The 27,184-nt window shown below is 38.6% G+C and overlaps 2 protein-coding genes across 2 annotated transcripts in view; both read right to left on the bottom strand.

Annotated features, from left to right (window-relative positions):
- The window catches only part of SERGEF (secretion regulating guanine nucleotide exchange factor), a gene marked incomplete at its 3' end in the record, with an annotated part of 10,883 nt that extends 10,255 nt beyond the window's left edge, over positions 1 to 628 (bottom strand). Inside the window, exon 1 of the mRNA XM_008589620.1 lies at positions 368 to 628. Within this exon, the coding sequence (XP_008587842.1) occupies positions 368 to 382 (15 nt within the window). The remainder of the gene's footprint in view (positions 1 to 367) is intronic.
- A 10,018-nt stretch (positions 629 to 10,646) lies between these two features.
- The window catches only part of TPH1 (tryptophan hydroxylase 1), a 17,733-nt gene continuing 1,195 nt past the window's right edge, over positions 10,647 to 27,184 (bottom strand). The window contains exons 2-10 of the mRNA XM_008589621.1: positions 23,108 to 23,291; positions 20,788 to 20,888; positions 17,830 to 17,897; positions 17,344 to 17,540; positions 14,955 to 15,090; positions 13,956 to 14,082; positions 12,007 to 12,102; positions 11,128 to 11,276; positions 10,647 to 10,988 (exon numbers count right to left, since the gene is read on the bottom strand). Of these exons, the coding sequence (XP_008587843.1) occupies positions 10,814 to 10,988; positions 11,128 to 11,276; positions 12,007 to 12,102; positions 13,956 to 14,082; positions 14,955 to 15,090; positions 17,344 to 17,540; positions 17,830 to 17,897; positions 20,788 to 20,888; positions 23,108 to 23,291 (1,233 nt within the window). The 3' untranslated portion in view covers positions 10,647 to 10,813. The remainder of the gene's footprint in view (positions 10,989 to 11,127; positions 11,277 to 12,006; positions 12,103 to 13,955; positions 14,083 to 14,954; positions 15,091 to 17,343; positions 17,541 to 17,829; positions 17,898 to 20,787; positions 20,889 to 23,107; positions 23,292 to 27,184) is intronic.

Consider the following 27,184-nt stretch of genomic DNA (forward strand, 5'->3'; position numbering starts at 1 on the left):
AAATTTTTTTTTTTTTTTTTTTTTTTTGTCCTTTTTTTTTTTTTTTTGAGACCGGCCGCACCACGCTCAGCCAGTGAGCGCTGTGAGCACACCGGTCATCCCTATATAGGATCCGAACCCGTGCGGGAGCGCTCCTGCGCTCCCAGCGCCACACTCTCCCGAGTGCGCCATGGGCTCGGCCCAAAACAGTAATATTTCTGCAATAAAAGGTACAAATACTTCCAATAAGTGGGCAAAGACTATAAATCGCCCTATGTCCAGGAAGTTTGGGGTGTTCACAGCTTTTTGTATTTAGAATTGAAGATAAGGAACTGTAGACCTGCAGAGAAAATCTTATTAAGATTTCAGAAATCCTTATAATACCTACTCCTAACTGGTTCATCCTGCAGATTAGTAAAACCTCTGAAATGTTTGTTTTTGAAGATACCTGTATTTAGGAAAAGTGATTTAAAATAACTAAAAAAAATACATTCATCCATACAAAATTCTTCCCCATGTCATCTATTTCACAGCCATCCTGGGCTGTAAGGACACCAAGATGGAAGAGCAAGCCATGGCAAGAGCCCGGATCCTAGAGGCTCTCAAGGGCAATATTAGCTACCAGTTACTGAGTGCTTCTCTATGTACTGAGCATTCACCTTTAATCCTTACAACAACCAAGGAGAAGGGCATTATCACTCCCATTTTACAGATGAAGAAACTAAAGCTCAGAGAGGTTAAGTAACTTTCCATAGCTATATAGCTAGATAGGTAACAAGTCGGATGCCTGTTCCTTTCACTACACCTTACTGTGTCTCTAAGAAAACAGAGAAAAAAAAAAAAAGAGAATATATGATGAATCAATCCAGAGCTTACTTGGCAGGCAGATAATTGTATGACCCTATTTAAAATAGTACCCCCCCATCATTTTACCCCCTTTTTCTGCTTTGCTTTTCTTTATATCACCCTTTGACATTACATTGTTTATTAGTTTGCTCATTTACTGTCTACCTCCTCACTAGAGAGTAAACTCTATGAGGCCAGGAACTTTGTTTTGCTCACTGCTATTTCCCCTGCATCTGAAACTGTGCTGGCTTAGAGAAGATGTGCATATATTTATATAGTGAATGAATATAAAACCCTATGAATCCCTACCGCAGGAAAGACTGAATGAAAAACTGCTGGAGTGGAGTATATATGCACAGGATTTTTCACTCAGCCCTGAGATCTCTGTGGCTGCTCCATTACCAGGGCTGTAGACTACTGAACATCTGATTGGGCACTCTGGAGTTCAAAATATGGTACTGGGCTGGCCAATTAGCTCACTTGGTTACAGCATGGTACTGATAACACCAATGTCAAGGGTTCGGATCACTGCACCAGCTAACCACCAAAGAAAATAATAATAATAACAATAAAAATAATAATACCAATTTCTATAATGCAGCAAGGCCAATTTTTGTAATGAAGCAAGAGGACTTAAATCCAGGATAAAACAAGAGGAAGAAAAATTTAATACAACCTATTACAACTGTATTTTCTTCCCTTCCTTACAAACACTCCTGACACATCTCAGACACACACACACCCCCAACAAGGTAAATCCCCTTGTTATGGACTTGAACTGTGTTCCCCCAAAATTCATAAGTTAAAGCCCTAACCTCCATTACCTCGGAATATGACTGTGTTTGGAAATAGGACCTTTAAAGAGGTAATTAAAGTTAAATGAGGTTATTAGAGTAGGGCCCTAATCCAATACGACTGGTGTGCTTATAAGAAGAAACGACAGGGATGCTCATGCACAAAGAAAAGGCCACGTGAGGACATAGTAAGAAAGCAGATATCTGAAGACCAAAGAGAGGCCTCAGGAGAATCAGGGTGCCTGCTGACACCCTGATCTTGAATCTATAGCCTCCAGAACCGTGAGAAAATAAATTTCTGTTGTTTAAGCCTCCCAGTCTGTGGTATTTCGTTATGGTAGCCCTAGTAGACTAAATTACCCTTATAGATAGATTAGGAAGAACACACCATCTAGCCTCCAAGCACAGCAATAGAGTGAGGTTCAACAATATTTCTATTTCAGTACAGACAAGGCCATATCTGAAAGGCTTTTTTGTCAAATGTTTCCTCTACACAGAGGCCAGTCTCTGGGCTGGAAAATGCCAGAGACACATTCAATCCCCAACTCACCCCCAGCTCAAGTGCCACCTCAAAGACCTCAGACAGCCAGACTATCTCAGGCCACATCATGCTCTCCCTTCTGCCAAACTGCAGTCTTACATCAACAAGCGCTGCCTTGCACTGATCGTTACTTTTTTTTTCAATTGGTCAATAAACACTGATTTTTAACAGCAATATAGGTGTCATATACTCTCCTCCAACCCAAGAGCTGGAAGTCTTTCACTTTTGTGTATTTCCCAAACACCAGCGCTTGGCCGGGCACACGGGTACTCATTCATTCATTCTTTAGTCAACAAATATTCAGTACGGAACTACAATGTGCCAGGGACCAAGTGAGGCGCTGTGAACAAGACAGGCACGCTCCCCGCCTTTACGACGCGTACACTCCAGCCAAGGAGACTGACATTAACAAATTATACATGTCATTACAATTGCGATACGTGCTATGAAGAACCACAAGACACAACGTCTGCTTGTCCCTGTGCATGCCGGTCGGCTGCCGGCCACACTCCTGTGCACAAATTCTCCTCTCTCCCAGCCACACATGAAGCTGACCTCGCCTCTCAGTGCCCCGTTCAAACCGACGCCAGCCCAGACTTCCAGACCCCCAATACAGACAAGATCCGGTCACAGCAGCCCATCAGCAAATATGCAGGGTCTGCGCCCTGTGCGCGGCCAAACACCGCAGGCCTCGCATCCAAAGGATGCTCCCCAGGCTGGGGTGGGGCTGGGGAAGGGCCTTCATCCTCCAGACATGGTGAGGGTGGGGAGCACAGGTGGCCCACGCGGGGCTGTGGGACAGGCCGATCCTCTCTCGGCCCAGCCCTCCGCGCTGTCTTCCCAGGCGCTACCCCGCCGGAGGGCTCTCGCGGAAGCAGACGCTCTGCCCTGCAGACAGGTTCTTCTCGCTGCCCCTCAGCCCCCCGCCCTCAGTCCCGACCCCACCAGCTACCAGGCTTCTCCGTCACGCCTCGAAGAGACGCTTCCCTCCCCGCCCTCTCCTCCTCAGCCCCCAGACTAGGATAATCCAACCCAGAGGCCGGCTCGGACTTGAGCCGCCCAGTCCCCGAGCCGCCCACCCACACCCAGGCCGGGCGCTCCTGCGTCCCGGCGCCCCTCAGTCCCACCCCGGCCGAGGGGAGGAGTCACGTACCCAAGCGAAGAGCGTGGCCGCAGCAGGGACAGCCTGCGAGGCGCCCTGCTCACGCGCCATGCCGGGACGCTGCGCCGGCGCTTCCGGGAGAAGCCGCGCGGGGGCGGGCCCGCCGGCGGAGAGGCCGGCGCAGTAGAGACCCGGCCGCGGCGGAGGGATCGGCGTCGGGGGCTGGGTCCGGCGCGGGGAGGGGCCTGTGGATGGCAGAGGGCACCGGTCGTGGGCGGGGCCAGCCCTCAGTCGCCGGAGCAGCCTCCCGGGCGGCCCTCCCGGACGCTCTGCCAGCGTCCCTGCCACCGGCCTCTGTCTTGCCAGGCCACTCGGCCTCTCTTCGCTCCCCTCGCGCTTTTCATTTTTAGTAATAATTCCATACAGGCACAGAGTTCACATTTTCGTCTCCACGGTTTCGTCTCCTTGGTGTCCCACAACAGCCCAGAGGGGCTGACAGGGCAGGAATTGTAACACCGTTTGCTGAGAGAGGGAATTGAGCCAGAGACGGTGGAAAGGGTCCTGCGCAGTGTCTCAGGCGGAACTGTCCCGAGCCTGCTTTGATGTGCGTTTGCAAAATCTGCGGGAGCTTCTTGGCAGGCGAGTGTAGTGTCTTGTGTGGCTGGTGTCACCCTCAGCGCCTGGCACGGAGCGGGAACTCGCACCCCGCGACGCTGAATAGAGGAGGCTGGTCCGCATCGCCTCCTGCCCGGGCAGCCTTCTCACCCTCAGCGCTGCGGGCAGGGCTCGGGCCTAATTCTGATTCTAGATAATTTTCAGTAAAATAAATCAATACTGGGTAATTGTCACCCAACAAAGATTTTAATATAAAATGGCTTTTATCAGAGACCGTCATAACTGCCGGTGGAGTTAAATGAGTACAATTTTCCAGAAGGGAAATGTGGCAATGTGTGTCAGAAATATGGAGCAAATGGGCTCACACAGAAGATGATAATCCACATTCAGTAGGTCTTGGCCCCTCTGCTGACACAGACCTCTGGTACGCATCACCCTTTATGCCTGGGAGTCCCTGGGAAGCGTCTCAGGTGAGCTCTTACACAGTCCTTTCGCTTTCTTCCACTCCACCCACTTCTTGTTTTTTCTGCCTGTAAGGCCACTTGAGGGCAGCCCCTCACCGTTACCTCTCCAGCCTGTGGCATCTGGAGAACATCGATGATCATACTAAGAAAAATGCAAACTTTGGAGAGGCAAAGCGGCTCTTTCATTTTCTAGAAACCTTGATGTGCAGAAACTATGCCGTGTTTGCTGACAGTTGTATAAGAGTGGGCTTTTTTGTTGTGACTGTTCCTTTCAAGCATGGGTAAAGGACGTAAAAATGAACACTTGCTGACTCAGTTTTGGCTCAGAGCCCAAGGCAGTAAGTGCCAATTACTCCCAGATTATAAAGTGAGGTGTAAGACCACCAAAGTAGAACTGACAAAGTAGATGTCTAGAAACCAGTGTGTGACTTCCAGTCTGTGAAAAGGGTTGGAGAGGCCAAGAGAGAATTCTAATAGGATATGTGGCCACAAGTTATCAAAATGGTGTGGGTCCACGCATCTCATGTCTAAAGAAAGGTAATTCAACAGGGCCGCTAAGAGAGCTTAGTATGCATCCCTCTAGATTGGGACTCAGGCAGGCCACTGTCTAATCCATGCCAAAAAATACAAGGGTTTATGGTTGGATAACTGCTCTGATAGTTGAGCAAAGTGAGACTGATGCTTTGGGGAGGTCTTTCATGCCCAGAGTTTTTCAAGATAAAGAATGGTCTGGGTATCTCTCATGTGAGTTTCCTGTTCATGAGCAAATTGGCCAGGGAATGGTCCTAGACCCTATCCAGGGGAATTCTGAAGTGACACCCACTGGAGAGTTGACCACTGAGAGAGATGAATTCAACAGCCCACTCAGAGACATACACGTCAAGAGCTCCTGAGAAATAAGAGAATGGCAAGGTCTTTCAAAACAACCACAAGAAAATGAGTCAGCATTAAATACTTACCAAGTACAGAAAGCACTAATGCCAGCTCCCAACTGTATCAGACCAAAAAGAACTTTTCTACTCCTTACCTCTCCTCCCCACCACCACTCTCCAACCCTGCAGGAGTCGGAGTGGGGAAGGAGCAAGGAAATGAAGAAGCTGAGCACACCTCCTCCTTTCTGAGTTCTAGAGGAGGAGAAAAGCTTTAACTTGAAAGTATGATATTTTAAATTTTTACACATGACTTTTGAAATACTAAAATGAGGAATCGTGTGTGTGTAGACATAGAGAGGGAGATTAGAAGCAGCTAAGGACTTTTCGTTATCTGTGAGTGAGCAGAAAAGTCAAGGCAGTGACCTGAGAGTTCACCCAAAGAACGAAGGAAGAATTACCTACAAAGCCAGTTTTAACAGAGAGAGGGTCTGGAAGAATACAGTTGTTTTCCACTCTCACCCCTTCAGTGTGCATATGTTCAATACCTTAGCTAACCTACAGTTATATGACTATGTTACATCACTTAATGCAGTTTCTTGGAAATGTTGAGATGTTGCAACTATTTCAACTATGTACATGCCTCTGACTAATTCTTCCCATATGCAGCCTGGTTGAGTTGCAGTTCTCGAATGGAGCTAGATTTAAACTATTTGATGGTATCACTTCAGATGCCTTGTCCCTCCTCACAAGGAAAGTGTAAAATATTTGGGGCCATACAGACTATATTTCTGTACCATATGGGTTAGGAAGTTTTTTCTATTTTATTATTTTATTAGACCTTCCCGATAATACTGGTATAATTATTGTTAGGATCATTAATTACCCTATGGATGAGAAAACTGAAGCTCAAAGAAGTTAAATGATTTACTCCAAGGTCAGTTTTCTGCTTTTGATAAAGGAAGATAAACTATCTGCAGACCAATTCTTTCACAAAAACAACTAGAAAAGCTGCCAGAAAATATTCTTAAAATCCGTTCCAAGTCATTGGAGAGCTATCAAAGCAGCAAGAAGTCGAAGGGCCAAGACCTAGAAGCTGAGAGATTATATTTGGCATTACTTTTCTTCTTGAAGCACTTGCTAATTAGCAAGCAGTGTGTTGCAGGCTAAAACACCGAGCTGAAAGCAGCAGCTGAGAAACTTTTAGCTATCTCTTGGGGGTTGGGGTTGGGGGGAGGGACGGTAACAATGAAGGTGGGACAGGTGGGGTTCCTAGGGCCTCAGCCACGCCCCCTCCATGTCTGCATCCTGCCAGAAGTGCCCCGGGCTCCTGGCGAGGAGCGGGGCAGCCTGCGCAGGGCCTCAGCCACACCCTCCCTAAAGTCCGCATGCAGCCAAGCCATGGCCAAGGAGCCGCCAGAAACCCCCTGGGCTCCCCTGCCAGCATGAGGGGGGTGCCACCATGAGGGGGCATTGACCACCCCCCCATTCTCCTCCACCCCCTCCCCCTCCCCTTTCCCCTCTCCCCCTCCCCCACAACTGCTCCGGAACATCTTAGAATATAAAAATAATAACTAATTAAAATGTAAAAAAAGAAAAAAGAAAAAAAAAAAGGAGGGGACAAAAGTAGGAGTCCAAGGTCCCCAACAAGAAGCCCTGGTACACACTCATAGCTTTCACTCAGAATCCCTAAAGAGATACACCCTAAGAGTAGAGATGAACTGGAAATAAGACCAGGCAACACAGACCGAAGTTCAGCTTCTCATTGGTTTAATCTCTAATTGTACTAAAGATCTTCACATGCCTGCTAGAACCAAAAATTAATGCCCTCTAGAGGAAGATAAAATTATCCAAAAGCCATGGGGGAACCTTAATTAATAGAGTGATTATATTAATGATTCCTTACGTGTTGAAAATAAAATTTCTTTGTACAAAGTCCTCTCACAGCATAATTCATCTTAACAAGTCAGTGCAGTATATTTAGCTCATTTTACAGATAAGGAAGATGAAACTGAGACTTTACGAAGAACTCTGAAAAGTGGTTACTAAGTTCAAGGTGTGTTTGGCTTCTATTGTATATATTTATATGGACATAAAGCATATTCATAGGCTTTTTAAGAGTAATAAGGATGTGATGGATTTCTTAAGTTAATAAAATTGCTAATATAAATTTAAATCAGTTTTTAATGTATGTTTGACAAAAAAATAAATGTTGAGAACATGAGTTCTGTGTTATTATCCAGTTGAGTAACAAACCTGCAAATCATAAACGTATATTACATAGTAAAACAATGAATGGACTTAAATAGACCACAGTATCTTTACACACTTCCTAGAAGGACTGTATTATATGTTCCTTTAGAGAACTCCAGGATTTTTTTCTTTTTTTCAATTTGGAAGCAAACTTAAGAATTAACAATAATTACATACATTTTGGTGTGCCATTACTACTTGTATAACTTTGGATGACAAAATATACAGATTAAGAAATATAGGCATTCTGATAACTGGCTTTTTGAGCTTTCTTCACAAAGTCAGAGGATACTGTGTCTTTGAGTAATGATTCATTGATTAAGAATTATGAAACAAGCCTTCAGTTCAATTTTGTTCTCATATTTGAGGAACTATTAACATATTCCTAGATGATCTGAATTTTTTTTTTTTGTTTTGTTTTAAAAGATGACCGGTAAGGGGATCTCAACCCTTGGCTTGGTGTTGTCAGCACCACGCTCAGCCAGTGAGCGAACCGGCCATCCCTATGTAGGATCCGAACCCGCGGCCTTGGTGTTATCAGCACCACACTCTACCGAGTGAGCCACGGGCCGGCCTAATGATCTGAATATTTTAAATGCATGAAAATTCTAAGACTCTCAGGACTTCTGTTTTACCAAATACCACAAATCCAGAGGTTAGAAGAAAGAACTGAAATCCATCATTAAATATTTCCATTGTTCTGAAGTTGTGAATTATAGGGTTGTGCCTTTAGCATTTATTTTTGTGTGCTTTCATCACAATGTGATTTTTAAACACTATCACTGTAAAATTTAATAACTATGAAAATAACCAGACACAGTATGTATAATTTCCTGTTATTTGCCATCTATTATGGTTTGCCTACAAACAGATATCCTTGGAACCAAATAGACTAACTAAAAACTAGCTAATCAATATTTCAAATGATTTCAGATTAGCTAACAGATTAAATGTATACTTAGCAGTTGATTAGCTATTAAAATTTATAAGTAATATAAAAATCTAAAATAGCATGAGTTACTCTTCAAAACTATTTCCTAGTATAACGTGAAATTAAATACATTTTTTAAAGTTTTTTATAATTTCTTTTGAGGTCTAAAAAGGATTAAATGATCTAGTGGTCTGTTGAAATAAAACATATTAAATGGTATACAATTTGACTACTAATGTAAAAAAAAGATAAGGGCACAGCTTTTTAAGTAGCTAAAGACCTGGAAAACTGGCTAAAAATATGACCCTTAATATACCATTAACAGAAATTAGATCACTGGGAGAGGAGGCTGATGGGGTGTAAAACTTAGGTGATTCTAAGTTCCGTTTTGGATGTGTCGAATTTGAAATACTTGGCAGGGCTGCCACATTGCACAACCCCATTTTGTTCTATGTGAATGGTGCCACATGAAGTTGTACAACATTGGCCAATTTATGGGATGTCTAGATGGAAATATCCAGCAGGCAGTTGGAATTAAGAGGCAAAAATTCAAGAAAGATGTCAGGGTTAGAAGTGTAAATATAGAAGTCATCCAAAATAAGAATTGAAGGATATTGCCCATGAAGAGACAGCAGAAAAGAGGCCAAAGACAGAAACTTGAGGAACATCTTCATTTAGTGGATAGGGAGAGGAAAGGAGCAAATTAAAGAGAGACAAGTATGTATTTGGGAGTCCAGCTTGACCCATTTATAACAGGACTGTTTACTGTGCTACACAGCTGAAACCACATAAAAACCAATCCTTGCAACTCTCGCATTATTTACAGTCTCAGTCCTAAACTACTCTTACTGACCTTTCTAACATTCCATTTCCTCCCCCTTTTCCCCAAACTCTACTCTCATTGCTTGCCTTCCTATTTATGGCCTCACCTTATACATTGGAAATAAAGTACTCAGCCCTGCTTTCCCTACTTGAACTTTGTGCTTCTCTCATCTGCCTCAATTTGAACTCTTCCTTTGACAACACTGCCTCCTGCTAGCCTGAGGACAATCCCTTCATGATACCTGTGTAGTGGGTTAGAAATCTTGATTCTCCTTGGATTTTTAGGTAATGCATGAATGAGCCAAAAGGCTCTTGAGTAGGGTACGACAGTCCACAGATAAGGTTGGCAAAAGCAATCTAATCAATTCTAATCACTGTTTAGGGATGGGATTGTATACTTTGATTGTTTTAGGTTGCTGGTTTGATTCCAGCTTGACTAACTATTGACTATTTAACCTACTGATTGTTCTTTAGATATGTTAAAAAAAACTGCTTGAATGCTATTTAAATATGCTAAAGAAATTGCTGTAGAAAGTATGTAGAAAAGAAAATGTTTACTAAGGGCAAGCTGTTTGTTGGTGGATTGACTTAGCTTTTTACAAATTGCCTTCTGGAATGTCACATTGTTAATTTTACTGCTATTACTAGTTTTAGTTGTTTAAACCTATACTTAGCTATAATTCCCTCCTGTAACACTGCCTGTTTTTTTTTTTTTGTTTGTTTGTTTTTTTAAAAGATGACCGGTAAGGGGATCTCAACCCTTGGCTTGGTGTTGTCAGCACCACGCTCAGCCAGTGAGCAAACCGGCCATCCCTATATAGGATCCGAACCCGTGGCCTTGGTGTTATCAGCACCGCACTCTACCGAGTGAGCCATGGGCCGGCCCTGCTCCCTAGTGCCTACAAAATAAAGTCCCCAATTCATAGCCCAGTCTTAAGGATTATGCTCCAATCAACCTTTCCAGACTTAGCGACTCCTATTTCCCTACAAGACACTACATTTGAATCCAGACTACTTGCTCTTTACTAGGTATACTCCATGTACAAAGGCCTCTGCTTTTGCTCATGCTAGCAGTGAAGACAACCGATCTCCCATCAAATTTAGGTGTGTGAATGTAATTGAGCTTGGCACAAATTCAGAGGTAAGTAACAGATACTTTAGAAATAAGGGGATCTCAAGGAACAATATGGGTCTACTCAATAATACTCATGGAGGTATTCTAAGTGATCATAAAGGTCATTTTACTCAAGAAGGATTGGGGCTGAGAGAGTCAGGCTGAGACCAGATCTACCCATTGGGTCAAACAACTTTTCTATTAAAAATGGATGGTCAGTAAATTGTATGGTATGTGAATTATATTTCACTAAAGCCATTACCAAAAAAAGCCCTAAACAAACAAACAAAACCAAAAAAATGGGTAGCAGAGTGTACAGGTGCAAATTTCCAGACTGGTAGTTCATTAAGGAGTAGGATTAGAGAATATAATTTGGCCAGAAGCTGCTGTCCCTCCACAGTCAGGTCTTCAAGAAAAGCAAGAGTTGGCCTACAGGCCTCTGAATTAATTCTCAAGTGCTTTCTGGATTAGGGCTGGCAAATGTCAGATACTCAGTTGCCTGCTGACTTGAGCAAGGGCATCACTGACAACATCAAGATCATGTCGCAGCTCATTCATGGCGCTGGTAATGCTCTTGGTGTCTTTCAGGATCTGAATACTCCGTGTATATGGATTATACTTCACTCCAAATGGGCGCTTAATTGTTTTGGTAAATTCTCTGTTTAAGAAAACAAATAATAGACAATCAATTTCTAGGGGGTAAATGATAAAAACTAAATAAGCAACAGAACACCTATTTCACACACTGGGCAAAGGACAAGTCTTTATTAAATATGCACGCAATCAGTCTGACCTACGTCCCTACACTACATGCTGAGAGAGTCCTGGAATCCCACACAGGTAAAAAACCCAAAGTAGTCATGTATATATCTATCCTGGTATTACTAGGGAAATTTTTCTGCCTCTGATATCCTCCTTTCTTAACGATAATACTCATGGAGGTATTCTAAGTGATCATAAAGGTCATTTTACTCAAGAAGGATTGGGGCTGAGAGAGTCAGGCTGAGACCAGATCTACCCACTGGGTCAAACAACTTTTCTATTAAAAATGGATGGTCAGTAAATTGTATGGTATGTGAATTATATTTCACTAAAGCCATTACCAAAAAAAGTATATAATAATATGATATAGTATCTTTTAAATAAAAAGTGTTTTAAATAAAAAGCGTTTCTGACATATATAAACATACATACATATTTAGGGTGGCAGTAACATTACTTGAAAGCATTTTTCTCTATTTTCCAAATTTGTATATTTTAAATGTTTACTAAAATTTTAAATGTTTACTAATAACTTTAAAATATAATAAACCCATTTTATGGTAACATAATAACATTTTAATAAAAATAACTATATTTTACAAAACAAAGTGAGAAAAGTAGCATTGTTTTACACTGTTATAAATCTTTTTATTGTAATTTTATTTTTTGACAGAGCATAATTGTATGTAATTATAGGGTACACAGTGAGGTTATCATATATGTGTACAGTGTGGAATGATCTCTATATATATAAAATATATATTCAGAAAACTCGGAAAATATGCCTTCAAATAATGGTTACTGCTACCCGAAGTATTTTCCACAGTAAGCTCTTGTTCAACACAAAAACTACTTCAGGTTGTATCAATTATACTATGTAAATATGGTTATGTGCAAAGATTTATAACTCTTACTTTGAGTTCACTGATAGAAGAAAGTAAGCCAGCGCCAAAGACTCTCAGGTGCCCATCTTGTTTACACAGACCAAACTCCACAGTGAAAAAGTAGCACTGCAAATGTACATCAATATTACTTTCAAATCCTGAACGACTCAATTTAAAACAAATTTCAACTTTGTCACTGACCCAAAGTAGCCCAGAAAAAAGCCCAAGACCCCCAGCCTAGTTCATAAGTCTTTCTTCAATCTAGCCTCATTTTAAACCAGGATTTCTCAAATTTTTTTTCTGAGGATTCTCATACACAATTAAAAATTACCAAGGACCCCAAAGATCCTTTATTTGTATAGGTTATAGCTAGCTATACTAATCATGTTAAAAATTAAAACTGAGAAAACATTTAAATGTTTACTAACTCACTTTAAAATATAATAAGCCCATTTTGTGATAACATAAAAACACTTTAATAAAAATAACTATATTGTACCAAACAAAAAAAGTTAAGAAAAGTAGCATTGTTTTACATTGTCACAATTTTTTTTTAATTTTATTTTTTGACAAAGTATAATTGTATATAATTACAGGGTACCTGGTGATGTGAGGATATATGTATACAGTGTGGAATGTTTGAATCAAGCTAATTAACAACATTGTTAAAAATCTTTTTAATGTCTGGCTAGACATTATTTAATGTTTGTCTAGAAGACAGATGGATTGTCATATCTGCTTCTGTATTTAACCTGCTGCAATATGTTGTTTTGCTTAAAGTATATGAAAAAAATTCAGCTCTGCACAGTTATGTAGTTGGAAAAGGGTTGAGTATTCTAACAGACTTTTCAGATAATTGTGAATATGCTTCCTTGACATTACATCAAAACTGAACAAGGGGTAGTTTCTTAAAGTTCATATGCAATGTGGAATCTGAACTCTGGCAATGAACTCTGTTTGTTAAATTAAAATCTACTTTGCACTTTGAATGGACCTTTTACCTATGCATGATTTTGACCTCTAGTACCCCATGAATGGGTCTCAGGGACCCCAGGGGTCTCCAAACCACAATTTGAGAAGCACTGTTCTAACATCTAGCCTATTTCATGCCACCTCCCCACCACCCTCCCAACACACACACGCTGTTCCAGCTTCTTGTCATTTCCCCAGACACACCAAGCACCTCCTTGTCTTTTCTTGTGTGCCCTCATCTTGAGATGCTCTTCCTTCCTTTTTTTTTTTTTTTTTTTTTTTTTTTTTCGTGACCAGTAAGGGGATCGCAACCCTTGGTGTGGTGTGGCCCACACCATGCTCATCCAGTGAGCGCACCGGCCATTCCCATATAGGATCCGAACCCGCGGCGGGAGAGTCTCTGCGCTCCCAGCACCACACTCTCCTGAGTGCGCCACGGGCTCGGCCCTTCCTTCCTTTTTTGCTCATAAAAACATTACTCACTCTTCATGGGCTAGTGCAGATGTCCTTCTTCCATGAAACCTCCCCCAAACAGTTCTCCGCACTCCCAAAGCATTTTATCTGAACTTCCCTATAGACTTTATCTCATTCTAATGTAACTGCCTCTTCATGTGGTATATAAGCTCTTTGAAGGCAAGGACCAAGCCTTACTCATCTTTGTATTTCCAGCAGTGTCTTGTACCTAGTGCTCAAAAATATTTTTAGCATAAATTTTATAGAACCTGTCATTTTTATTGGAAAATAAAAGCTATACAATCTATTAACATTATTGTCATCAAGTATTTCTCTGCCTTTTTAAAGCTCAGGTCTCCTTTTGAAAACCCTTAAAATTGTACATCTTTCTTTAATGTTGTTACTTAGATTATTTAAATGAAATTAAATATTATGAGCAAAGACATATTCTCTAATGGTCATCTTGAATATGAACCCTTAAACTACACAAATACACATATACCCCCCCCCCAGTTGAGAACTACTGATCTATACAGCTATATTCAGATTTATACCGTTGCCAGTTTTTGAACAGCCTCCTCTGAAGCGCCAAGAGAAGCCAGACCAATTTCTTGGGAGAACTGAGCAAAACTAGGTTCAGCCAAAAGAGGAACATGACCTAAGAGTTCATGGCAGGTATCTCTGAAATAAAGGTACAAGCTTGTCATGCTGTGATCCTTAGCACAAATGCATAATCAATCATTCAATCAAATCAAAATCCAATCTTACTTTTATTCTAATTATCAGGTGGTATTACTTTGGTGATGGAAGGTACAAGCTTGTCATGCTGTGATCCTTAGCACAAATGCATAATCAATCATTCGATCAAATCAAAATCCAATCTTACTTTTATTCTAATTATCAGGTGGTATTACTTTGGTGATGGATCACAAAGGACACTAATCAAATAAAGAAACAATTTTGATTCAAAATCTTGGCCACTCACAGACACACACATATAAGTGCATATTGGATACCGGTAGACATCCACATGCCCTCCCCACCCCCACCCAAATCAGGTCTCTGCTCAAATGTCATCTTCTCAGCAAGACCTTCCCTGATTACCCATTTTAAAACAGCAACAACCCCTGCACCGCCCCCACCCCCACCCATGCATACATCCCATTTTCCGGCTTTGTTTTTCTCCATGGCCCTCATCTCCAGCTAAGATGATACACACATACATTTCCTTGTTTGTTTATTATCTGTATCCCCCGCTGGAATACAAGCTCTGTGAAGGCAGGAATTTTTGTCTGATTTTTTTCAGTGTTATATACCCCATGCTGAGAACAGCACCTGGCACCACACAGGTTGTCAATTAATAATAATGATAATAATAATGGCTAACATGTATAGAGCATGGAACATGTACTATATGCCAGACACTATTCTAAATGCTTTACATGTGTTAATTCATTTAATATTCAAAAAAAATAAAAATAAAAAAATAATAAACCATGAGATAGGTGCCACTATTATAAATAACCATTTCATGGCTGAAGTGAAGTACTTACGGCTCTGGGGTATAGAGGGGATCTGAACTGTGTCTCACATACTGAGTGCAGTGAAAAACTCGAAAGGCTAAACCTGATAAGAAATCTCTTGGTGATAGGTAACCAGCCACAGGACGGATGGAAAAACCTGTGCGCTCTGCAAAGCAAAGGAGAAAACAGAGAAAATCTTTATGAGACAAACCATTGCCTGCAGCATTTTAATTCTGTCAGTGACACCCAGTGACGCTTTGAGGGAGGACATAGAAACTAACACTTATCATATGCATACTAAGGGCAACTAATAACTATTAAGCACTTACCATGGCCAGGCAATGAGTTAGTCATTTTACATATCACATCTCCTTTCATGCTTACAATATAGGTTAAGGACTTTTCTCCTTATTGCGACAACAATAAAACTGAGGCTCAGAGACTCAGTAATGTGCCCAAAGCCACACAGTAGATGATAAAGGTAGGATGAGGACCCAGGTCTCTTTATACTGCATCTTACTGTCTCTCTGAAGAGTTTAGAATATCCCCTACAAAATCTTATTTTCTTTTCAAAGGTATTCACCAACAAGATCTATTAATTTAGATCAAAACCATTTTTTAATCTATGCCATTATTAGCCAACACTATCTCTTATAAAGTAGTCCCTTTATTGTATCTAAACTGGATGGTGCTCTTCCATCCCCAATAGCCAAGATTGCGTGCATACTGTAAAAGGAACCTGCCACTAAGCTTCAGTGGCTCCAAAGACTCCTGTAAGCTCCAATCTTGCCCTTCATTTCAAACTTTCATGACTAATATTCCACTTCCATCCAGTTGCTTTATACTTGGATTCTCCCACTCTGATGGGTAAAATGCACTGCCCAATAGAATTTTCCACAATGATAGAAATGTTTTATATCTGTGCTGTCCAATAAAGCAACCACTAGCCACATGTAGCTATCAAGCATTTGAGATGTGGCTAGTGTGACTGAGAAACTAACACTTTGGTTTAAATTTATTTTATTTAAAATTTGTACCACCACCAAATAAACAAACAAACAAACAACTGCATGTGTCTAGTGGCTACCATATTTGACAGTGCAGGTAGCCCCTTTCAAATGATGCTTTGTTTGAACTGTCTTTTAGTATTGGTTTCAATCTTTGACATTTGCCCTTGAAAGACTTTCAGCAACACATTCTGCAGCCAGCCCAGGCTCCAGATCCCAAGTGAACAGCTTTCAGTTTTGTATTCATAACAAAATACTTCCTCCAAATTGCATGCAAATTTGATTTTACAACAACTTGTAGCACTTGCTTGTCCATGTTTGTAAGTCCAGCAAGGTCATATGTATTGATTCTCTATCATCTTTAATTACTATGTTTTTCAAGTCTAGTTTTTGTAGGAACCACTTAAATAACTTCTTCCCTCGTGGAAACTATATAGCCCTTTCCTGTTTACATCTTCTTAGCTTTGTGTATAGTTGTTGAATAATTAGAATTAAGGAGTTGAAAATATATGTAGCTTTTTGTAACAGTCTATGTAAGAGACTCAAATATAGCAATTTCAGACCGTGATGGGAATAAACTAACCTCTGTCTGAGTTTAAAAAAACACAACTTCTTTTAAATTAAGATTTCTAATCTGCTGAGATAAAGAGGGATATTTATTTTTCTTAAATATTGTATACCCTGAAGATCACTCAGTGATCATTTTACTTCCTATGTATGCTAGAAAAAATAATAAGGCCTGGACCAGACAAGTATGAAGAACTAAAAGGAACAAAATTGTCCTTACTCTTTGTTTATGCCTCTACTAGCAAATCTTCCTTAGAAAAATGATAGAATCTTAGTGTGGAAAGGGGCTTCAGATATCAAATACTCCAACCTTCCCCAACATGTTTGGATCTCCTTTACCACATCTATGACAAGGGGATGTGGAATGTCTGCATGAACACCTCCGTGGAGGGCAAACTAACCATCTCATGAGCCTATTCTATTTTCAAGTGGCTCCTTTAATAAGGTATTCTCCCTTGAGCCAAGATCTTGTAGTTTCCATCCAATAGTTCTCTACTTTGGAGGTCACAAAGTAATCCCTCTATTATATAAGATGACTTTCACGTACTTAAATAAAGCTATAATGTTCCCTAAATCTCCAGGTTAAACACCCCAAGAGTCCTTCAAATTGTACTTACTCCGTATTTTCAAATCCCCTTATAATTCTGCTCACTTTCCTCTACTCTTGCTCCAGGTTCTGATTATTCCTCTTCAAATGTGGCGCCCAATCCTGAATCCAATACCCCAAGACAGTACAAGAAGAGTCTGATCTTCCATATAACTAGACTTTCTTCCTCTATTAAACATGCTGTCATGATCTGAACAGAGTTCAACATTCCTCTTATAAAAATTAATTAGTTCATTACCTTTTAAAAAGTTTGAGACATCTTCCAATTGTGGGATATTATCTTCCCGATACCCACAATGTTTAGAAAGCAAAGGTAAGTTTCTGAGATACTCTCTGCAAGCATGGGTTGGATAGAGTTTGTTGAGCTCTCGGAACACAGTTCCCCAGGTCTTAATCTCCTCTTCAGTGAATTCAACCTTAGGAATGGGGTGTCCACTAATGAGATAAAGGGAAAAAATTATTTGAATTAGCATTCAATAAACAGTAACACTTATTTTACTTTTTGTTTATTAAATGAACACAATTTATTCATATATTTTATTATCTCAAAATTGGATGTATTATTTTTATAACATACTTACTGTTTATAGTTCATGAAAATTATTTGAATTAGCATTCAATAAACAGTAACACTTATTTTACTTTTTGTTTATTAAATGAACACAATTTATTCATACATTTTATTATCTCAAAATTGGATGTATTATTTTTATAACATACTTACTGTTTATAGTTCATGGCCAAGTCTGCAAAATACTTCCGTCTTTTACGGTAGACATTGTCTTTGAAGCCCTGATAATTAAAGATAAGTTTTTAAAAGTCCATACTAAAAAATACTTGACAAATGATATTTAGAAAACATTTTATAACTTGAGCTATCATGTTAAAAAGATACATAATTGTTGCTATGAGCAAGCACTGTTTAGAGATTTATGATCATTTATATTTTAAAGTCAATATTACATGACAACTTTAAACTCTAATGGCTACAAAGACAAAAGATACTAGACATACAATGATACCCTAGTGGATACAAAGATAAAATTGTTTGAAGAATAGGGAAAGCACCACCTTAGTTAAATTAAATACATGGCTCTTTTCCAATGATAAGTTTTTTTTTTCGTCATTTGACTACATCTTCAGTTATATTTACATGTGATAGTAATTAATAATATTTGAAATAGTGACAAATGAATCTAGCCTTAGATTTTTTTCACCAAATGCAAACATAGTCATCACTTGCATAATAAGCAAAAGTGATGATGATTTAAAAAAATAACAATGTTAGAATTTATACTTATAAAAAATATTTTTTAAAAATAAACAAAATAAGAAATCAAAAATCAAAGCCCAGGAGGAAATAGCTAATAATACAAATTATAGGAGAGATGGAGACACCTGAAAAAAAAGAACGAGACTCATGTTTTAATACAGACTTATGAGCCCCTACTACGCACCTGGCCCTGTGCTAAAATCTGGAGGAACAAATATGAGTAAAGCACAATCTGGGGATTCAATGAGTTTACATGAACTGATTATTGTAAAACAATATAAGTGTCATATTGCACAGATATTGCACACATATGCAAAGAATGCCACACAAACCCAAACAAGAAACTCATAATCCAGTGTATGTAAAAGAGAATAACATGGCTCTGGAAAGGCTTCCCAATGACGACTCCTGAGCTAAATCTCAAAAGAGGAGTGGAGATAGCTGGGTGGAAGAGGGCATAAAGGACAGCACCCATAACAGCACAGAGATGAAAACCAGCGTGTTGTGCCTAAGAAAATACAAGCAATCCAGTGGTGCTGCAGCTTGGAGAGTGAGGTGGAGTGTGTTGAAGACTAGTCAGGTGACTGCAAGTTAAAGGTCTTAGCCTTGAGTACTCAAGGTTTTAGCCTTGGGTAATGGGAATCCATTGGCGATTTTTTTAAAAAATAACAACTTTATAGAGATATAATTTACATACCATAAAATAACCATTCAGTGGTCTATAGTATATCCAGAGTTGAACAACCATCTCCACTACCTAGTTACAGAAAACTTTATGACCCCAAAAAGAAACACCATACTCATTAGCAATCATTCCCCATTTCCCCCATCCCCACTGCCAGCCCCTTGCAACCAGTAATCTACTTTGCGTTTCTGTGAATTTGCCTATTCTGGACATCTCGATATGGGGCCTTTTGTGACTGACTTCTTTCATTTATCATACTGTCTTTAAGGTTCATCCATGTTATAGCACTTATCAATATTTCATGCCTTCTTATGGCCAATAATATTCCATTGCATGGCTATATTATACATTATCCATTTGTCAGCTGATGGACAGTTGGGACTTTTTCACTATTATGAATAATGCCGCTATGAACATTTGTATACAAGTTTTTGTATGAACACACGAGGGTATTTGAAAAGGTTCATGGAGAGATTTGTATTTTAATTTTATTTTCCACAAACTTTTTGAAGTATACTTGTATGTTTTTAATTCTCTTAGGCATGTACATAGGAACCTTTGGTGATTTTTAAGAGAGAAGGGGGATTAATGGTCATATTGAGGTTTTAAATCATCCTACTGACTATAAGGAGGATGGGGTTGAAGGTGGCAAGGATGGAGGCAGGGAGACCAGATAAGAGATGTGCTAGTAGGGATGAATAAAGAACAAACTTAAGAAATATTTCAGAGATAGAAATTAGCAGGACTTGGTTGTAGATCAGTAAACCTGATGCACTCATCTTTCATAGGCATGCCCCAGATGTTCTTGCCTCTGAACCTTTGCTCATATTGTCCCCTCTGAATTGTCCTCCCTCTCCATCTCCTACCTGCCGAAATCTTTTAAGACCCAATCGAAATGTTACCTTTCTTTGATCTCTTTGGAGGTGTTTGCTTTCGTGTATATTTCAAAGTAATTTGTTCATGTCACAGCGCAATTTTTACATTTTATCTTGTGTTTATTTATTTACATATGTGTGCTTTAGCTTTTTAACTAAGCTGTGAGCTCCTTCAGGGCAAGTACTGCAATTAGTTGCAATAGTAACTCAGTAAGATTATAGAATAAATGGATGGATCAGCTGGTGGCTGTCTAAGGTAGTATAAGGTCACATTCACAGAGCTAAAAAGTAGGGGAGGCTAGATTAAAGTCCTGATCTGTGTGACTCCAAAATTGTACCCTCTTCTCTCCTCCCCTCCCAGGAACCTAGAACTCTATTAGTAAGCTTAATGCTCTGGATTTACTAATTCTCCAAGTCTTGCCTGTACTGTGCAGTTTTGCAAGGGAACAACTTCCTAGTTTATCAACTTCCTTAATAATCCAATCATGCTGGGCAGCGTGGGTGGTTTTTCTCTGGCCCATCTTTATTCCCCTTTCCAATAACATGTGCCCATTTTAATAAAAACTGACTGAAGACACTGTCTTCATTTTAGTATAACCCTTAGAATGGCTCTTAATAATAGGAATGCCAGGCATAGGACAGATGTTTGGGAGCCGATGAAGTTAAGTGCATTTCAGGCAGTTTACTCTCAATTCCACCAACATGGAGGTCTACTTATGCTTCCTGAAATCTAAATTAAAACAAGATCCTATTTAGTCTAGAAAACACATTTTCTCAATAAATAAGTTGCCCTTAATTTTTAGTTTACTTTAAATTATTTTTATGAAAGTATTTATTAAAAATATTTACAGGATGGTCTGCATCTAGTTCAGATCCATACATCAGAACTCTGTTGGCACAATGGTCCAGGTCAGAAATCTTCTTTGGAAACCAAGGAAGAGTTTCCATACCTGCAAAATACAAAAACCACTAAAAGTTGAAGAGACCATCTTAAATAAGACAATAAGGAAGACAAAATTAATGCATTTGAACAATATTTTTACTTTTAGCTTGTACACTGAGGCAAATTTTATACAAGTTAACTGCTTTATTTCTAAGAAGTAAATTTTACTCAAACTTATTATTATTATTATTTTTTTTTTGGTGGCTGGCTGGTAGGGGGAACCAAACCCTTGATCTTGGTGTTACAAGGCTGCACTTTAACCAACTGAGCTAACCGGGCAGCCCTACTCAAACTTTTTAAGCTTTAAAATTTTTTTGAGGTTGATTTCCCAAGTGTCAAGAAATACTGTACTTTAGTAACAGATCAAAGTTAAAAAAAATAAATTAAGCTACATATTTAGTTATCCCACAAAAGCAGAATAATATATAACTGTATTTACAGACCAAGGTGCAATTTTAATAAGAACTTTGAATGTTTATTTCTGTTGATGAAAATAATCTTACAAATCATTTATATTTTTGCCATTTATATTTTCTAACTTTCAAAGGCTTTCACTATGTTTTATTATAGTGTATGTATGTATATGCCTGCCTTACACAAAAGGCTGGGAACTATAGAGTAGGGACTATATATTTTTGTATTCCCATTTCTCAGTAAAAATACCTGACACAAGTTGGTGTACCCTAACTATCAACTGAACCATTTCGCCATCTGTAAAACTCTTCATTTTACAGATGAGGTAACCAAACTCCAGAGAGGTAAAGTAATTTACCCAAGGTAACTCATTTCTAATGGAATAGAGAGGACTAGAACTCAATCCTTCTTGCTCCAGTGTATTGCTCTTTCTAACATACCAAGGAGTGATATTCAAGAGATTTAACAATATATTCAGCCGGGGCACTAACCACTCAAAATAGGCAGCAGCAGTCATAGGCTCCTGCTCTGCCAGGGGTTAACTTTTTAGTTGTTAATGGTGGGCATGGGACTCCAGGGGGTGATCTGGAGCTACAGAGGCTTTTTTTAGTTTGTTTGTTTTCCTTTTTGTCTTTTTTACTGACCGGCAACGGGATTGCAACCCTCAGTGTTGCGTCCGCACCGCGCTCAACCAGTGAGCGGGAACCGGTCTCCACATGGGATCTGAACCCTCAGCGGGAGCGCCGCCACACTCCCAGACGGTGCACTCTCCAGTGCGCCACCGGGCCGGCCCTACAGAGGCTTTTAAAGCATGGAAGCACTCAAGGACGAAGAGAAGTAGCTCTCTCTCAGCCAGAAGTGAAGGTATATCAATATTTTAATATTTATGCAGCTGTATGAATGCATAATAGATGAATATCAGCCTGGATTATATCCCAAATATTGTGACATAATCTGAAGAGATTGACGGCGCACTCTCCAGTGCGCCACCGGGCCGGCCCTACAGAGGCTTTTAAAGCATGGAAGCACTCAAGGACGAAGAGAAGTAGCTCTCTCTCAGCCAGAAGTGAAGGTATATCAATATTTTAATATTTATGCAGCTGTATGAATGCATAATAGATGAATATCAGCCTGGATTATATCCCAAATATTGTGACATAATCTGAAGAGATTATTTTAGATTAAGTACCATATATAAAATGTGGCTGAATTGTCCATTTGTCTTTTGCCTCAAATAAACTACAAGGATTTTTTCCACAAATAGAGATTTTAGTTTATAACTTTGGTATCTGAGTATCTGAAACCTTAGAAAGCTTTATTGTTTTCTCAGTTGCTTTTGGTGGGAGCGGGGACAGGAAGGAATGCTGTAAATAGTACATTTCACATCACAGTTGTCAGCAACCATCAACATTCTCAAAAAATTCAAATATTCATTTAAGATTTGCTAGGTGCTAAGCCCTGTAAGAGTTATTAAGTGCTCAGGAATTGTGAGTTGGAGGTTTGTGGAATCACAAAATACTTGACGATTTGGAAATTGAGAGATAACCTAATTGATTCCTAACTATTCTGAATTATGTCTTATATTCAAGGGTTCTTTTTCACTTCTTTCACACTTGATCAAATGTTGCTTTATAATTTTTCTTTAGTATTTTGAGAACCAACAGTTTGAGTTCCCTTCACTACCAGACTGTAAGCAATTTGAAGAGATAGTGTTTTATTTCTACTTTCATGTCTTCAAGATGAATCTAAGATTGGACACATACATGTTAGGTATTTAATCTTCTAAGTAGTATTTTCAATTTTCAAACTTACTGTCTTCCTTTATAGCAAAATTTTCAGGTGGATTCACAGAGAGAACATTAGTATAAGACTTCAACAGATGAAAAATATCATTCAATTGTTCTCTGTTGATATCACAGTCAACAAAAACCTCAAATTCTGAGTTTCTTCTCTTTGATTTTCGGGACTCGATATGTAACAGGTTCACGTGCTTCTCCTGTGTAAAGCAGACAGTAAAGATTACATGTAATTGCCTCAAGTGTTAACAGTCTTTGAGTAGTTTGCTTTCATTACCATTAAAAATCAATTTCACACTTGTCGTAATAGCCAAAGGGAGGGGAAAGGCTGTTTTTAGTGTTGCCAACAGCAAAATAATTCCCCCTTAAATATTATGTACTATTTGAAAAAGGATGCAAGATTCATCTCACTCTCCAGAAACCAGTAAAATAACAGCCACAAGAGGTCCTTCAGACTGTCAAAATTAATTGCAATTCAAATCAAAATACCAAGTCTCCTGGATAAAAATAATCTTTTGAAATTTTTCACAAAAAAACCCTTTAGTTTTCAAAAAGTGATATTAATGTTAGTCCTTGAGAAAGAAAAGTTTCCTTCACAAAATTCCACTTAATAAAATTAGACGAACATCTTGAACACCCAGAGTATTTAATACCTCAAATCTCTTAAGCTACAAACTTAGTAACCAGCTGAACCAGATTGCTGCTTCTGATGTCTTCCCATGTCAGCCTGAGCTGTGGGTACAATGTGTGTAAATCTATGGGAGGAAGGTGGCTTCTCTCACCAGTTTGGGTAGCTGAGAAAAAGCAATGGGGACATGATAATGAAACACGATAACCAATCACCCAACAGTTTTATCATCTAATAAATGAGAAAGTTAGACAGATAACCTCCAATATCATCTTGTTTATCCTAAAATAACTTAATAAACACCTGTGTAGCCAGGTAAGGACTGTGAAGAATACAGATAAGAGTAAGACATACAAGGAATTTACAATCTAATTGGTTAATACGTCAAAGCCTAAGAAAAAATACAAACAATGAATGTTCGGGTGCAGAAAATGTTCAGCAAAGGGAAAAAGCATCATGGGTTAGAGAGAGTAGAAGGTTTCATTGAGCAGATGGGAACTGAAATCGTAAAGAATAGATAGAATGAAAAGGTAGAAGGGAAGAAGGAGGAATTCCAAACAGAAGGAAATGTGCAAGCAAAGGTAAGGATGAGATAAGAATTATCAGTGATCATGAGCCAACAAAAAACAAAAGTGAGTGTTGGGGGATGTTAGGAGGTTGAAATAGGCAAGGTTTATCCTGGAACATAGAATTTATCATTCAATCAATAAAAGAAAGTGAGTTACGAAATATACTGGAATTGGTCACGAGTAAAGGAGAGTTTCATTTCATCTATTATGATTTTTTACAATAAAAATGTAGTCATAAGTATTTTCTAAATAATGACAAGTAAATATAAAGGTAAACTATGTTTTTGGAGAAAAAGATGCAAAATGTCAATTTTTTCCTAAATTAATCTATAAATTGGACATTATCAAAATCAAAATCTCAATGGGATTTGAAGAAGAAATGTTACTAAATAATTTCAAAGTTCATCTGAAAAAATATACTCAGAAAAATTCAGATAAAGTAGGCGTAATAATTGAGACATTCCCTATCAGATATTCAGAAACAGAGGCACAGAGAGGTTAAGCAGTTTGTCCAAAGGCACACAGCTAATAAGTTTCAGAGCTGGAATTCAAACCTTTGCTGTCGAGTTCCATAGTTCTTGCTCTTAAACACTGTGCTGTTGTACAAGAAAAGAGTCACAATGACAGATAATATGGCTCTTTTTGAACTGTATTTACATAAGCTTAATTATGAAAGCACTAAAGATTGACATAGTCAAAAATTCAGACATAGCTACATCGGGAAGATGGGGAGAAGGGAAGTTGAGGGGGCCGCTGGAAGGGGATTGTGTTAAGAAGCCTAAATCTTTACTTCCATTGTAGGAAATCAATACATAATATCTCCAATTGAAAAAATCAAGAAATAGAAGCAGAACGAATGTATTATTTGTAATTGTGCAAATAAATATTAGAAGAATAGTTAAAAGAATTGAAAATAATTGCCTCCTCTTAGGCTGAGGATAGAATAAGTAAAACGGGGTGGATGCACACCTAGTCCACCATGCAGCAATTAAAAGAATAAATGAGATGTACACACAGCAGCATGGGCAGGTCTTAAAAACACAGTGCTGAATGAGGGAAAAGTTTGTAGCACAATAACATTTATATAAATTACTAATATATGCACACACAAAAGCTCTTCATATTCTAAAGTGCACATAAAAATAATTCAATATACATATCAAACATATTAGAGCAGCTGTCTATCAGAAGAGAGAGATGGAGATCAAATAGAAGAATGAAATAAAATAGAAGGAGGTTGCATATAATAAATGATGCTAGTGTAATGAGTATGAATAACTCAGCCCTCTGCACCTAAGGTTAACAAAAATTTAAATGTAACTTGGGAATGAAGAAAGTTGAAGCAGAAGACTGCTGTTTTCTTTATAAGCTTTATAGTATGGGTTGACTTTTAAAACTACATACAAGTATTCTTTGATTAAAAATAAAATAAATAGAAAGTCGGTGGAAAAAGAAATATAGGTATGTTATTTAAAGACCCAAAGGTAATCAATGGAATAAAAATAATGATGCAATTATCAAATTTTGGGAGTAGCGGGAAGGGAGAAAGGTGGTATCAGTATCATTTTTTCCCAATAAAGAGTATACAAATATTGTGAAAAATTGATAACTCGAAGAGAGATATAAGAGCAACATTAAGATTTTATAACATCATCAAAAGAACTAAAGAACAGAAATAGTTAAAAGAGGTTGCCTTCAGGAAGTGGAACTGAGGATACAGTGTTTTGGGTAGGAAAACTGATGCTTTTCATCACAAACTCTTCTAGACTATTTGTCTATATTTTAAAATTTTAATTCTTTGAAATATTATTTTCAAGTGGCTATACAATATTATGTCATATTAATATAAACTTGATTTTTAAAATATCTAACATTTATCAATTATTCACTTTATACTATCCTAAGCACTTTAAATATATGAACTCTACTAATTCTCACAATGACCCTGTGAGGTAGGTAGGGTTCTAATTTTATAGAGAAGTGCAGGGATTAATTAATTTTCCCATGATCACTCAGCTAAATAGTGACAGATAAAGGATTTGAACTCAGGTGGTCTGCCTCTAGAGCCCACAGGCTTAACTACAGTGCTGTTCTAGTAGCATAATTTAACCTGTCTTCTACCTTAAGACAAGTAGTTTGTTTATAATTTTTAGTTCCAATAAATAAATCTTCATGTCCTGGAGCCCTTAAACTAGATTAGATCCTCCAGTTTGATGCTGTCACAGTACCTGGTATTTCTACTGTGGACCACTTTACACCCATGTAATTATTTACTTTCTACAATTATTTGCTTACTGTCTGTCTTCCCCCACCAGATGATATACTCTGTGAGGGCAGGCACTGTGTCTACTTTGCTCAGCTCCACATCTCACTTTACACCCATGTAATTATTTACTTTCTACAATTATTTGCTTACTGTCTGTCTTCCCCACCAGATGATATACTCTGTGAGGGCAGGCACTGTGTCTACTTTGCTCAGCTCCACATCCTTAGTATGTAGCACAGCACCTGGCACATAGTAAGTACTCAATAAATATTCATGTTCTACTTGACTGACCCAAATTTCCTTAAGATAGATAGATTCACGGAAGTGAAATTACTGGGTCAGAAAATATGAATGATTTAAGGTTCATAAATACATTATTACCAGATGTTTTCCATAAATGTTACACCAATTTACAACCAAATGCATTGAGGCTCTGAGTACAGAGCAGTATAACTGTAAAATCTTTGCTTATGAAAAATAATAGAATTAAATATATTATTAATATATCACTAAATAATATCAAATATATCATTAATAATGTATGAATCAATATATTATTAAATATAATTAAAATCTTTTTTTTTTTTTTTGTCTTTTGTCTTTTTCCGTGTCCGGCAACGGATCGCAACC

Source organism: Galeopterus variegatus, unplaced genomic scaffold (assembly GCF_000696425.1).
Source record: "Galeopterus variegatus unplaced genomic scaffold, G_variegatus-3.0.2 Scaffold5556, whole genome shotgun sequence".
Lineage (NCBI taxonomy): Eukaryota > Metazoa > Chordata > Mammalia > Dermoptera > Cynocephalidae > Galeopterus > Galeopterus variegatus.